A 14,006-nucleotide genomic window follows, 5' to 3' on the forward strand; every position below is an offset into this window, starting at 1 on the left:
CCCCGCCTCTCCCCACCCTCCCACAGGAGGCTTGCTGTCCTGTGCACTTGGGTCCAACGGCTGGGAGGGGGGCTTCCGGCCGCTACCGGGGGGTGAATATTCAAATACAGTCAAAAAGAAAGAATTACTGTGAAAGAAAAATGGAGCTAGGAACATGTGACCACTTGAGGAACAGAACGAGGGATGTAGGGTCAGGCATCATGGGCACCCGCTAACAACTTCAGCAGCAGAGAAGTAAGGTCATTCTGTAGCGCTTTCCCTCTGGAAGCCTTCTGTGCACCCCCATCACCCCACCGTTTCTCGGTGTCCATTGTGTGCTAATCTGGACTAAGAATGAAGACACGTGCTGTATTCAAGAAGAAACCAATGCTAATTAAGGTGTTAACAGTTCCAGCCCAGAGTGGACTGAGTGGGCGTGATGGGCAGAAAAGTGGTTAAATAGCCACCTAGTGCTAGAGGGTGCAATGCAAACACGCTTCCCGTGGGCGCAGAGGCCTTTGCTCCATGCCTCTCAGGGCCTCGGAGACGGTAATTATGCCAGTACACGCTGCACACCGCCGTCTGATGCAGCCCTGAACTTTGGACTGACTCTCAGGCCCAGCCTGCCCTCTGCTGGGTCTCCAGCCCGGAGGACAATGCACTGGTGGCGGCGGGCTCCAGGGGGGGACAAGGCTCCAGGGCTCTGGGTCCACCAGGCCCTCATGGCGATGAGAAGCGTTTCCCTCCCCTGCACCCTTCTGCAGGAAGGACACACAGAATCTGGACCGACGGGGGCCGGGCAGGGACAGGAGAGCACCATCAGGTGGACAGGGCCCTGGGCGCTGAGCGCACGCACATCTCCTCTGTGCACCTACACACGCACTCGCCCAAACGCGCCCACGTGCACATCCCCAGCCCGCCCTTCTCCTCCACGAGTACACATACACACGTGCGCGCACACAGTCGATCGCCTTTGCTCCTCCGTGTACGCACATAAACACCCGTGCGAACAAAATCCGCGCCCTTTCTGCCTGTGTGCACACGCACCCGCAAACACATCCATGTGCATATGCACACACCTGGCCCCCTCGCTGCCCCGCGTGCGTGTGTGCACATGCACCCACCCCGTTTCTCGTCCGTGTGCGCAGCGTGCGCACCCCCGGGCCCCACGCCCGCGTGCGCACCAGCGCGCGCACCGCCGCGTCTGGCCCCGGGCCCCCCTCTCGGCCGCCGCGCGCACGCACCGCGCACACGCGCACGCGCAGCCCATCCCCCTCGGGGCGCGAGCGCGGGCCGCACTGGCGGGAGGCGGAGGGCGAGGAGGAGGAGGAGGAGGGAGCCGAAGGCGCGAAAAGGCGCGCAGGCGCGCTGCGGGAGCCGGGCCCGCGCCCACGTCACCGCGCCGCGCACGTCACGCCGCCCGACGCTCGCTCCAGGGTGAGCCCCGCGCCGGCGCCTCGCAGGGCAGGACCCCGGCCGGGCAGGGACCCCCGGGGCCGGAGCTGCCCGGACCGCCCCGCGCTCCCCCGCGTCCGCGCCCGCGAGCCAGGTGCGGCGTGCAGGGCCGCGCGGCCGGGGGCCCGGAGGGCGCACGCGGGAGGCTCCCCGACCCGCCGGTTCCCGTCCGCGGCCCCGGACCCCCGCGCCCCGCCCGCCGCGGGCTCCCAGGTGACCCGGCCGCGGGGTCGGGCCGGGGACCCGGGCGGGGCCTCTAGGCGGAGCGGCGGCGCCGCGTCCGGCGGGGTCGGGTCGGGCCGGTGTGGGTCGGGGGCGGCCGAGCGCACGGGGCCGGGGCCCGGGGTCGGGGGTCCGGGGTCCGCGGGCGGCGCTGCCCCGACTGCCGGTTCTGGGGGCGCGCGGGGGTGGCCGCGGCCTATGACGGCGCGCGGGACCCCGGAAGCCCACCTGTCAGCGCCGCTGGCGGCCGTGGGGGCCGCGGGCGGGGGGCGGCGGGCGGGCCGAGCGCCCCGGGGTGCGCCCTGCGCAGGCGGCGGGTCCCCCCCGGGCGCGGGGTGAGCGGTCCCTGTGCCCTGGCGGCCGGCCGTGCGCCCGGCGAGGCGCGGGGCCTTTGTGTGGGCGTCTGGGGAGGCCGGGCCGCGGCGGGGGCGCACGGGGCACCGCCGGGCATCCCTGGGCATCCCGCCGTCGGATGCGCCTCCGTTCGCCGGGGTGACTTAAAATCCCGGCGTCGGGCTGTGTTCGCCAGCGGCGCTCTGGGGCCGGGCTGTGGGTTTGGAAAGGAAGGCCCTGCACCCTGGAGGGGCGGCCCGGGTGGAGGTGCCGGGGAAAGGTTGAGCTCTTGCTAACTTGTTTTTTCGTTCTTACTCATTTCTTGTATTTCCTTCCTTCTTACCAGAAAAATCACTTTTCTTCTCTGGAGGGTGAACACTTATAGCATCGATTTCACGGATCTGGTAACATGGCAAAAGATGTAAGTATCTTCGCCTCGTGCACAGACACCCGTTGGCCCCGTGTTCTTTGTGGGTTTCCCGCCTTGGTTCAGAGCGACAACCCTGAGCGCCGGTGTCGCTGTCGGTCCTTAAAGCAGATGCACAGCACAAGGTGAGGACGTTGGGACACCTAGTACTTCGTGGAGTGGGACTGGCTTCCACTTGGGTTTACATCTGAACCCGGTGACAGACGTCACGAGCCTCAGTGACACCGCTGGCTGGTCTTCTCAGACTGTGTGGACGTGTGACTCTGAGTGTCCTGCTGGAGGACAGACGCCCTCAGTCACTGGGATGAGCCTGGGCCGGGCGCTGGTTGCATCCCGAGCTGCTTGTCTGGAGTGTAGGAAGTTAATTCCGCTGGGTTGCATCCAGTGCTGAGCGCTTGTTTTGGCCCTTTTTTCCCCTCAGAAAATGAAATTCGGTGAATAATGAAAGGTGAAAAATTCTTCTTTAGCTGGCTTTGTAGTTTTCATGAAACTGCAGAATATACTGAATAATTTTTTAACTTGTTCCAACAAATAGGGTTTAGGTGCAGAAGCAGGGCCTATTTAATGGGTCTTGTGGTTCTTTACACAAGATAGCGGTAATGTCACTTAGGTTTGCTAGACGCCTGCTGCGTGCCTCAGGATGCGTTCTCTGGCAACGCTGGTGCAGGAGGCTGTTTGTGGCACAGAGTTGTACGTACGCTCCTCCGATAGGTGCGTCTGCCTGCATCACCACCAGAGGTGCTGAAGGTGTGTCCACGTCTGGGGACAGAGTAAGTGTTCAGAGGGTTTGAAGTTCTCTGCAAGTGACAGAGAGGGCCCCTTGCCTCGCAGACGTCCGGGCTCGCCCTCACATCAGGCGCTGGCTTTAATTTGGTGGCGGGTGTGTGTGAACACACATTTGCACCCTGTGGTGTGTCTTAAGGGAGAGTCATACTCTGTGTATGGTGTTAGGCGATGTGTCATCTCATCACAGTTGTCGATGGCTGTACCCCGTTCTCTGGTGTCTTTGCCCCGAGGATGTGAGGCAGGCGGCGTGGGCTCAGTCGCAGACGTGTTAACAGAGGGCGCTGCGGCCCCAGAGCCTGTTAGGCTACATGTCTGGGATGTGAGTTTCAGGGAACCCAGTTATCTGCCCTTTTTTACTGATGGTCTGGAGGAGAGGGAGCCACTCCTTCCCCAGGAGGCCTGATTCCTCCTTGGCCTTGGAGGTGTAAAGACAGTCAAGGCTGCTGCCGCCTGGGTGCAGGGAGAAGGACGTGTGAACAGCTTCCTCCCAGGTCGCTTCCTGCAACATGCAGGGCAGCTGCAGGCCACCCAGGGACTGGGTGGCGGGGTGGTTCCCCAGGGCTGACATCGGATCGTCCTTTTGTGAGTAGGTGAGCCCGTGGAGGGTTGGGTGCTGTGATGATGGTGGGCACTTAAGGCTGAGAGCGGAGGTGAGGGGGTCTTCCCTGACCTGAGAGTTGGCGAGGTCAGATGCGGCTGCCCCCAGGTGCCAGCAGGGCTGGGGATCAGGCTGGAATGGAGATTGTGGCAAGTGCAGGCATTTGGCCTTTTCTCTGGCTGCAATACGTTTTCAAGTGGGGGTGACATTTGGGTTTGGAAGGGCGACTTTGCAGCCAGGGCTGGCGGGAGGCCGCCATGGTTAATGTCGCAGTGGTGCTCCAGTTTGACCTTAGGTGTGAGGTTGAGGCCTGTAATCCCAGGAGGGAGCCAAGCCCCTGCGGCTGAAGGAGTGGGCCGAGACCTCAGCTTGGCGGAGCTCTGGGGGCTCCGTGGAAGGCTGTTGGGCCTGGGGAGGCTGAGGGGGCTGGAGTTAGGCTCCGGGGGTCACAGTGGAGGAGGGCAAACTTAGGAGACCAGGGAGGGGTCAGCCAGTAGGCTTTGGTGAAGACAATGAGAGAGAGTGGTGTGGCAGTCTCCTACCTCCACTGGAGGTGCAGGGAGACCAGCGGGTTTCGGGGACACAGCTGGGGAATGGCTAGACAGAAGCAGCCCGTTGGCACTGGTGGGGTGACAGGGTGGTGGGCATGGGCGGATTTCAAAGGCAGGAGCAGCCGCTTGAGGGAGAAGGAGGTGGACGGGCTGGAGAGGGCCTGGGGAGGGGTGGCAGTGGGGGCAGCGATGGCTGTGCTCCTGACAGGTGAGTGGGATGCAGCAGGGCTGGTGGGCAGGCGTCCAGGCACGGACGGCTGTGCAGGCTGGCCCGCTGAACTGGGTCTTTGGTGTGTGGGGCCTGGTGTCAGCTGGTCTCTGGGAGGACTTGGAGCTTCCTCTTCCTGTGGTAGGTGTGTCTCACTGAGAACCCTGTGTGAGCCAGGCTCCCGACCCCCAACTCCCACACATCGCCTACCTCAGTTCTTGCAGTGTTGGAACAGGGGCAAGTGGCCAGAGTGCCATCCTTGCCTGGCCCTCCTCTCCGGGCGTCCATGGTCTGCTGCTATTGGGTGCCTTGCCCCACGGTGGGCGGGGGTCAGCTGCTTGGGAAGCTGCAGGCATGAGGTGCAGACCAGCATGGGTGGGTCGGGGTCTCGGGAGCAGTGCCGTTTCACCAGGATGGGCGGGCGAGGCAGTGGGCAGAGGGATATGCAGGCGGGGGGTGTGTGGCACCGACTGCATACCTTAACGTGTTCTCTTTCTAGAACACAGATACGTTAAGTGTTTGTGTATTTTTACGACAGGTATCTGGACAAAACGCTGTGATTCCTTGTTTAAAAAGCCCCCAGTTTCCAGCAACACGTGGAAATAAACCTGAGTCTTCGGTGGTCAGCAGCTAACATGGCACTTTAGAAGCACGTCTCTTCCGCTGGCGGCACGCTATGGAGAGCGTTGAAATGCAGGCACGCGTCGTCCGCGAGGTGCCCTCGCAGCAAGTGTCTGTCCTGCTTCTCTGGTTCTACTCTGGTCACTGGAGAGGGGAGATCCCCCTGGGGTGTCCTGCCCCCTGCCCTGAGGTGCCCGTTCCTGCATGTCTCGGGGAAGCCAGGCCGGGTGGCCTGGGGAGCAGGACGGGATCTGGGCGGAAACCAGCTTCGCTCTTGCTTTCAACATTCATTGATTTGAATTAAGTTGGTATATACACGAGGTGAAAGATCCAAGTGGTGAAAATTCAAACCCAGCATTCATGCGTGGTGTGGCTGGGGAGAAAGCTGGGGCGGAAGGATGCAGCCGGTGCAGAAACATGTGGCATGCAGGCTGTGAAGGCCGAGAGCCCCGTCGTTCTCCAGGTGACCACTGGCTACAGTTTGGGGGTCACTTCCAGAAATTTAACCTGAGAGAATTGTTTGGCTGCTGTTGGCATTTGGGGTAAGAATTTCCTTGCTGGGGGATTGGCCTGCAAGGCTGCCCCACTTGGATTTGCCGACCCCGTGGGGCCTCAGAGCTCCCTGGAAGAGAACTACTGTCGAGGTCTCCTGTGAGTGCCCACAGGGGACCGGGGCCACATGCGGGCTGTCCCTCTGCTCTCATGCCCAAGGCTTGGGGACCATCCTAGAAGTGCATCTCGGAGGGTTTCCCACAGTCCTGTGGAGAGAACTGGGCAGGCCCCGGCCAGCGCGGTGTGTCTTCCAGTCATTGCCCTGGCGCTGCATGGATCTGTGCTCCCATGGCTGGGGCCCCGCTCCTCCGTCGTGGTCCTGTTGCCCTGGTAGGTGACAGATGCAGTTCACTGCTTTACTGATGTGTGAAACCAGGTGTCTGAATTTTACTTTGTGCCGGCCATGAGCCCTGTGGGCAGAGCATGACTGGGCAGCGCCTCACGGAGCGCGGTCGCGCCTTCCGCCCGAGGATGGCTCCTGAGGTGAAGCCAGCTTGAAGGGGAACAGCAGAATTGCCTTTGTCAGAGGCACACGCACCGTGTGCAGAAGTGCGCTTGTGTAGCAGTGCAGGGTGTCGGGCACGATGTGTACACTCATGCATATGTGTGCACATGCGCGTGTCCTGGCCTGGGGCTGCCCTTGCGCACTGTCTCTGTCCCGGCTGCAGCTGCGTGGGCAGCGGGTGCTGTGACCTTCGGAAAACTGTAGGTGTGAGGGAAAGGCCAGCACAGTGGCCCGGGCTCCTCCAGAACCGGGGCGGGAGGGGCCTTGGTGAGGAGGGTGGGGAGAGGTGCATACTTTCTCAAGGTCACGAGCAGCGCCATCCCAGCTCCCAGGTGCTTCCTTGCGTGCGGGGAGGAGGAGTGCACGGCCTCTCTCCCCCCCAGGGAGGTCCTCTTCTCCTCGTCCAATGCCGGGAAGGTTTGTAAAGAACGGGAGGTGACAGTGGATTTGTAAAATGGCAGGAGACGTTTTGCTCCTTGCTGGAGACGTCCAGGCGCAGATTGTCCCAGGCGCTCCCTCCCCTCCTGACCTCAGGTGTGAGAGCAGAGGGACAGCCTGCACTGCAGCCCTGCGTCCCCATGGACTGCATGCGAGGCCACAGGGCAGATGTCCGTGTGGGAGGAAGATGCTGAGATGACTGTGGGGGGAGGTGCCCTGGACGCCCCCCGCCCCCCTCCCCCCCCCCGGGGAAGGAGGCGGCTGTGAGTTAGGGGGCAGTGCCCTGGACGCCCCCCTGGGGGGGAGTCGGCTGCGAGTTAGGGGGCAGTGCCCTGGACGCCCTCCTGAGGGGGAGGCGGCTGCGAGTTAGGGGGCAGTGCCCCGGATGCTCCTGGGGGGGAGGCGGCTGCGAGTTAGGGGGCAGTGCCCTGGATGCCCCCTGGGGAGGAGGCGGCTGTGAGTTAGGGGGTAGTGCCCTGGACGCCCCCTGGGGAGGAGGCGGCTGCGAGTTAGGGGGCAGTGCCCTGGACGCCCCGCTGGGGGGGAGGCGGCTGCGAGTTAGGGGGCAGTGCCCTGGACGCCCCCTGGGGAGGAGGCGGCTGCGAGTTAGGGGGCAGTGCCCCGGATGCTCCTGGGGGGGAGGCGGCTGCGAGTTAGGGGGCAGTGCCCTGGATGCCCCCTGGGGAGGAGGCGGCTGTGAGTTAGGGGGTAGTGCCCTGGACGCCCCCTGGGGAGGAGGCGGCTGCGAGTTAGGGGGCAGTGCCCTGGACGCCCCGCTGGGGGGGAGGCGGCTGCGAGTTAGGGGGCAGTGCCCTGGACGCCCCCTGGGGAGGAGGCGGCTGCGAGTTAGGGGGCAGTGCCCCGGATGCTTCTGGGGAGGAGGTGGCTGCGAGGTAGGGGGCAGTGCCCCGGATGCTCCTGGGGAGGTGGTAGCCTGCCCAGTTGTCTCCACAGGACTGTGGGAAACCCTCCGAGATGCACTTCTAGGATGGTCCCCAAGCCTTGGGCACGAGAGCAGAGGGACAGCCCGCATGTGGCCCCGGTCCCCTGTGGGCACTCACGGGAGACCTCGACAGTAGTTCCCTTCCAGGCCGTAAGTTACTGTTGAGAGTTCCTGGGTCTCAGTTTTGGAGGCTGCTCTGTGATCCCACTTTGTTCTGTGAGTTTGTGGGAAAGTCCCTCAGTTGTATCACTGAGAGCTGGAGACCAGAGAAAGATGCTCGTATCTCAGCTTTTGAGGGATGATACGATGGCCTGGTTTAGTACCAGCAGGGGAGGGATGAGCTTGTCCATGGCACTCATTCTGAGCACTGTTCACAGCTAGACCTGGATGGTGGGGTCAGGGCTGAGGACACAAGCTGGTAGAGCCTGAGGCTGCCGTTTCCCTCCGTCTCTGGTGCTGGCGAGTTCTCGGGCAGCACCTCGACTTCAGCGTGGGATGAAGAGGGTAGAAGTGTGGCCCCTCGGGTGTGGACGGTGAGGAAGGCGGTAACGGTCTGCTTGCTTTTGCAATAAGCTTTTGTGTTTGAGTTAATTTCTTTCTACGTGGGATAAAATTGGAGAAACTCTGAGATGGTAATAAAAAGCAGAAAATTACAGCTTAATCAAAAGTGTTGCCCTGAAACATCTTGCTTTAAAAGAGCTGTTAGACCAACACCTGGTATAAAATTCAAAAGATAAAAGGGGTATTTTTTCCCCATAGAATCAGCTCTCTCCGCCCTGTCTTTGGTGTGTGAGGCGTTGTCCCAGAGTTGGCTGTGAGATGGTCAGGAGACCCGCCTGTGGTGGGAGTGCGCGGGCTGGCTCGCCGTGTAGCTTCCAGGTGACGTGTTCCTCACACGGTCACCTTTCTTACAACGTCTTCTCTTTTAGTATTTAAGGGATTACATTGTTTTCCAGCGTAGGACGCTTGGAGAGCTCTCCTTTGCAGTCAGCGCCTGGATTCTCTCGTGCGTGTCTTGTACTGTTAGGAGGGACGGGGTGGCGGGGTCAGAGGTGGCGCATGGCCGGCTGCATGCAACGTCACCCTGTGGGTCCTTGCTGAGGGCTGAGGCCGGAGCTCGGGGCCGTGTGTCTTCTGGGAAGTGGGGGGTCGCCTTGGCGGGATTCGACTGGGACTCATCCCAGGTGCCTTCCTACTCGAAGGGTGTCGTTGTTAGAGTGTTGGCCGTGGACAGCAGGGACGTTGTGTCCCGTGGCACCGGCCTCGGGGGAGTGGGCTGTCAGTCAGTCCTTGCTCAGTGGCTGTGACCGTGCCGACCTGCCTCTGGTTGGGACCCGTGTGCCGAGGCGACTGTGGCTCTTCGGTTGTTGCTCATCACGGGCTCTTCCCAGCGAGGCTCCAGGTGAGTGGAGACTCCAGAGTGAAGGGCTGCGTCTCCGTCTTCCTGTCAAATTAGGACTCTGCTCATCAAAGCCCTGTGTTCCACAGCCCAGTTCTAAAGAGAGTTCTGGCTTGCTGGAGTAAGAGCTCTCTGTGTCCCTTGGGTTCTCAGGTACGGCCCCTCTGAACACATGCACCTGTGTTCAGGTGCCTGCCCTGTGCACCCCGAGTCCCGCGCAGTAACCCCTGTCACCCAGGACCTGAGGGAGGGAGATGGTGAGCAGCTCTGGTGGCGATGGCCAGACCCCGCGGCTCAGCACTGTCCTGTGCCCCCGACCCCGGCGGTCCGTGACAGGTGAGCTGGCCGCCTTCATGGTTCTTCCTGTGGAGGCATCCATCATTCCCGGGTTGTTCTGTGTCCTGCAGGCGGTGCTCAGCATGGGCTGTGAGTTTCGTCTTTATTGAAGGACCTCCTGTCACACCCCCAAGCTTTTCTGTCATAGTCATGTGGTTATCCGTGTAGCAGAATTTCCACAAGAAAAATGTGTGAATTACTGAAAAAGCCCAAATAATATTTCTTCTGATTATAAAAGTAATGTTAGTTGTACAACAGCTAGAAAGTTCCAGGAAAGTAAAAAGAACGAAGTTATCTGTTAGCCAGTGTCTGAGGAATTGTCGAATTTGTAGTACCTTCCTCTTGGGTTGTATTTAGTCACATGTGATCAAGGCGTGCTCTATAAGGATGTCAGTGTCCTGCGTGTCCCATTTCTTATCTTCCTTTGCTCTTGAACATATTGTCAGTATTTCCCCAAGCCAGTCATTTTTTTCTGCTGCTTTATTTTTAGCAGCTCCACATTGATTTGATGTGTGGGGGAATTGTAGATGGTCAGTTATTGAGAAGCAGTTAGAATGGGAAATAATAAAAATGATACGTACCTGAACACGTCATTTTAAATTGAAACAAATGCATGCTTGCTCCCCAGTCCTCTGGCTATAGGGTGGAGGCCCTTGGCGTCCGGGTCCACTTGTTTGAGTTTCCTACATGAACCGTAATGTCCAGTTCTGATTTCTGTAGAGGATGGAGAAAATAAAAGACACCTAAAGACACAGAATGCAGCCTCTGGACTGTTTGCAGTTTTTTCCATGCTTCTCGTAACAAATTCACAGGCGTAAATTGGTGTTCAGAAGTGCGCAGGGCACAGTGGGTATGTGCTGCTGGACTTGCTGGGGCACAGGTGTGTGGGCATCTGGGAGAGTCCTGAGAGCCGCCAGCCTCGCCCGGGAGTGTGGAGAATGGTGCGTACCTGGGCAGAGCCCGTGTTCACTGTGTGGTTGTGCTGTGAGTCCTGGCCCCTAGTCGCATTTGCACAGGTCCATGGTGATATCCTAGGATAACTTCTGGGGAGTGTAATTCTCGTGGATAGGCGTGGACATGTGTGGGTGCGTGTGGATGTGCATGGGTCCACGTGGACACGTGTAGACGGCATGCACATGTCTGCACCGTGTCTGTAAGACATTTCTAGAATGACTGCACCAGTTTACACTTATTTCCATCCAGTTGGTGGAGGGAGCCTGTTTTAACGTTCCCTTTTCAACATTGAGTTCAATAATAGCGATTTAAAAACCCATAGAACTTGCTCCATTTGATAGGTGAAATTTTAAATTGCGCTTTGTTTTAGTTTGCATTTTTTGATTTAGATGTTGAATATTTTCCTTTAAAATACCATTTTTCTCTGTGAATCGATGAATGTGTCCTGTGCTTGTTTTCTATTCAGGTGTTTGTTTCCTGCTGATTTGTGTCCACTCTATAAATTACAGATAGTGACCTTTGTCCGTTGTTTCGCAGCAGAATGTTAACATTGGGTCTCCTTCTGTAGCCCAGCAGGGGTTGTAATTGTAACGTCATTTCAGTGCAGACCCACGGAGAGCATGCCTTGAATGGCGACGTGAAGTACAGGTGGTTTTGGGTGGTCTGGCGTCCTTCCTTCACTGGTTGGTAGTATGTTTTCTTCGTCTCTATTCAGTGTCATTGAGACTCTTTGAGCCCAAGTTCTCGATAGTCGTCCACCCCCTCGTGACTTCCTGGGTCAGCGATTACAGCACAGCTCAAGGATGGCCATTGGGTCTTCTCAGCTATTGCAAAATACCTAACTTCCTCTGCTTGAAAGTATTAATGACTTGGAGTACCTAGTGTGGGTCTTACTTTTCTGTTGTTTGATTTACTTTTCAGAAAAATCAGGATTTGAGTGAAAATATCTTATGCCACCAGTGTTGACAGAACCTAAGCCCTCTTTGCAGGGAAGAAGATATTGGAGATATTTGTGTCAGAACTCAACCTCTCAATTCGTGTCATGCTGAGTTTGGGATCAGTTGTGAAGTTGTGCCATCTTTGACCTGGTACTTTTAGGCTAAGCCAGATAAGGAAGCCGTCCATTCTTGTTTGGGATCAGTTGTGAAGTCGTGCCATCTTTGACCTGGTACTTTTAGACTAACCCAGGTAAGGAAGCCGTCCATTCTTGGAGGTTGTTACTGCTCTAGCGCTGCTCTGAAAATTGTCTTTAAACTTCGGTACCTGTTTGAAACAACGTGCAGCATAAGAGACAAATGTTTGCCTTAATATTGTCCAGGTAAGCAGGCTGCAGGTGAGCATGGCTGTGGATTGTGGGTGTTTCACCCTCATTTTGTGAGGCCCTGACGTACCCCTCCCCCGGCACACATGCAGTGTGGGTTGGAGGGAAGTCACAGAATTAAACAATCTCATGGGGTTTTGCAACTCAGAGCTTTGAAATCCTGGCCTGGCGACTTACGGTAGCAGAGCGCTTCTAGGCCGGAAGCGGAAGCTGCCAGGGACACCTGCCTCTCCTGGACGTGACCCCTTCTTTCCTTGACAGACTGTAAAGTGGCTCCCGTGGGAGCTGCAAGACTAGATCTTACTTTAGGGGGAAAGGATGAGTGGTCGGTTTGTGTAGGGCTGAGTTTCTTGGATGACTGTAGGCCCTGACCCCTCATGTGATGACGGTGGCTCCAGCCTCCCCATGTCCCAGGCGTTGTTTGAGTGACGTGTTGATAGTGTGTGGACCGTGGTCCTGGAAACTCTGCTTAGTGTGTATTTTTGAGTGCTTCTCCCTGGGAAGAGAAAGGGCTGAGGGTGGGAGGTTGTGACGCCCTGTCACAGCACATCGTGCAGTGGGAGCCACCCGTCCTTACAGTCCGCTGCCTGCCTGGCCCCAGGGCTCCAGGGCCCTCCTTGTAGGCTGGGAGGAGCACTGTCCTCGCTCCAGCTCCCGGCCTCGATGAGTTGGTTTTTGGTAGAAGGACTTAGGTTCTGTCTAAAGCGAGAAGAGTGTCCTGCAACGCCTTTCCCAGGAGAGAAGTGAGATTAGCGGGTGGTTATTTTAAAAATTAGCTCATAGAATAAATCCACTAGATGAGCAGAAGGCATCTCCATCCCCAGGTGTGTTGCTCTCAGGAGAGGCCGCAGCCTGGACTCCCCACCGTCCTGGAGTGGCGGGCTGTGCTCCAGCACATGGGAAGCCACAGGACCGTGAGTGTTTCCCTGGAAACGATTTCCACATCAGGACAAAGGCAGTGGTCTGAGGGGACCTGCCCCGCCTGGCTCCGGGTCCCAGCTCTGCCTGGCGGCATGACCTCAGGCAGCGTCTTCTCCGGGGCTCAGTGACTCATCTACAGAATGAGGGTAACAGGGTGCCCTCCTCTCGGGTAGCGAAGGTTAAAGGATGTAACACATCCCGTGCTTGGCTGGCCCTGGAAGCATTTCGGAGGGTTCTGGAGAGTAAAGTGTGAGGCTCTGAGGGAATCTGGGCCTGGGCCCTGGAGCATGCTTCTTGGCCAGGAGTGATAGGTCTGATCAGAGCTTGGGGGAGACCCTGATCCTCGTGCGGCCAAGGGATCTACTCCTTGTTAGGGCCTGAGCTCAGGAGTGGAGTAGGCAGGCCGCCAGAGACGGGAGTCCAGGGGGACCGGTGTTTTGCCATGAGCACCCGGGGCCCACACGGCCTGTTTTGACCCCGCTCCCTGCCTCTTCTCCACTCTTTCTGCAGGCAGGTCTCTGTCCCTCCCACCTCCATCGTGCCCTGGCTGCAATTTGGATGAATTGAGTGGGTAGTGGGCAGCAGGGCCTGCTCGAATGGGGTTGGGTTGATGCAGCCCCTGACACCCAGGGGTTTCCCCTTCAGAGGCTGCGGCTGGGGGAGGGTGGACGTGGGGTGGGTCAGCGCGGTCCGGGCCTTTGTTCAGCAGAGCACCACTCGGCAGCCCTCCCCTTGGTTCAGCCTTTGTCGTTATAGTGAACGTGAAGTCATGTTCTCCCTGGGATGGCTTGCTGGAGAATCAGATCCAGCCTGCCATGTGCCCTCCAGTCACTGCCTCAGTGTCCCCTCAGGTCCCGGGGAGCAGTCTCACCCTCACCCCTCAGCAGGTGAGAGAATGCAGCACGTGCCGTTCAGAGCTAACCCAGTGCGAATCTGCCACGAAAACTCGAGAAAGTGGGACATAAGCAAATATTTAAAAACTGTTTTGGAGCCATGTTATGTTTTCTTCGAGGCAGTTTTGCATTTGTGTCTGTTCTAGAATAAATTTGATATTTTTTTGGCAGAAAAGCTGAGAGTTGAAGTGGTGCCTGAAGGATGCAGTCAGATGACGACGGGTTAGGAGAAGCTGCTGTGCCGTCGGCTGCATCTTTCTAGGAAGGGCTGTGACTCCGGGGACTGAGAGACAGAATCCAGGAGCACAGGGACCTCATGTTTCCGCGTGAGCAGAGGCAGTGCCCTTGGGCGCCGCTGGGGGGTGGAGAATGATGGTTTAAGTGGTTCTGCCTTGGATTGACTTCGGTCCGCGTGGCAGGCAGGAGGTGGATGAAAGTGCTGATTTGCACTTGCCCCTGATGGCTGGGCTCCGAGGCCGTGGGCAGGAGGCGGAAGGACACACCACTGTGGAGGAACCAGAGTCCCAGCATTTCGGAGCTGGAGACGGTTGGCTCCGACCCCAG

At 58.5% G+C, this 14,006-nt stretch overlaps 1 protein-coding gene across 12 annotated transcripts in view; it reads left to right on the forward strand.

Moving 5' to 3' along the window:
* Positions 1–1,228: 1,228 nt before the first annotated feature.
* Positions 1,229–14,006, forward strand: part of TFDP1 (transcription factor Dp-1) — a 48,754-nt gene continuing 35,976 nt past the window's right edge. The window contains exons 1-3 of one of the 12 annotated variants that reach the window (XM_070579422.1): positions 1,229–1,416; positions 2,336–2,410; positions 5,098–5,256. In XM_070579422.1, coding sequence (XP_070435523.1) covers positions 5,236–5,256 — 21 coding nt within the window. In that variant the 5' untranslated portion in view covers positions 1,229–1,416; positions 2,336–2,410; positions 5,098–5,235. The other 11 variants (XM_070579418.1, XM_070579415.1, XM_070579414.1 and 8 more) reach the window with 11 other exon arrangements.

This window comes from Equus przewalskii, chromosome 16 (genome assembly GCF_037783145.1).
Source record: "Equus przewalskii isolate Varuska chromosome 16, EquPr2, whole genome shotgun sequence".
Lineage (NCBI taxonomy): Eukaryota > Metazoa > Chordata > Mammalia > Perissodactyla > Equidae > Equus > Equus przewalskii.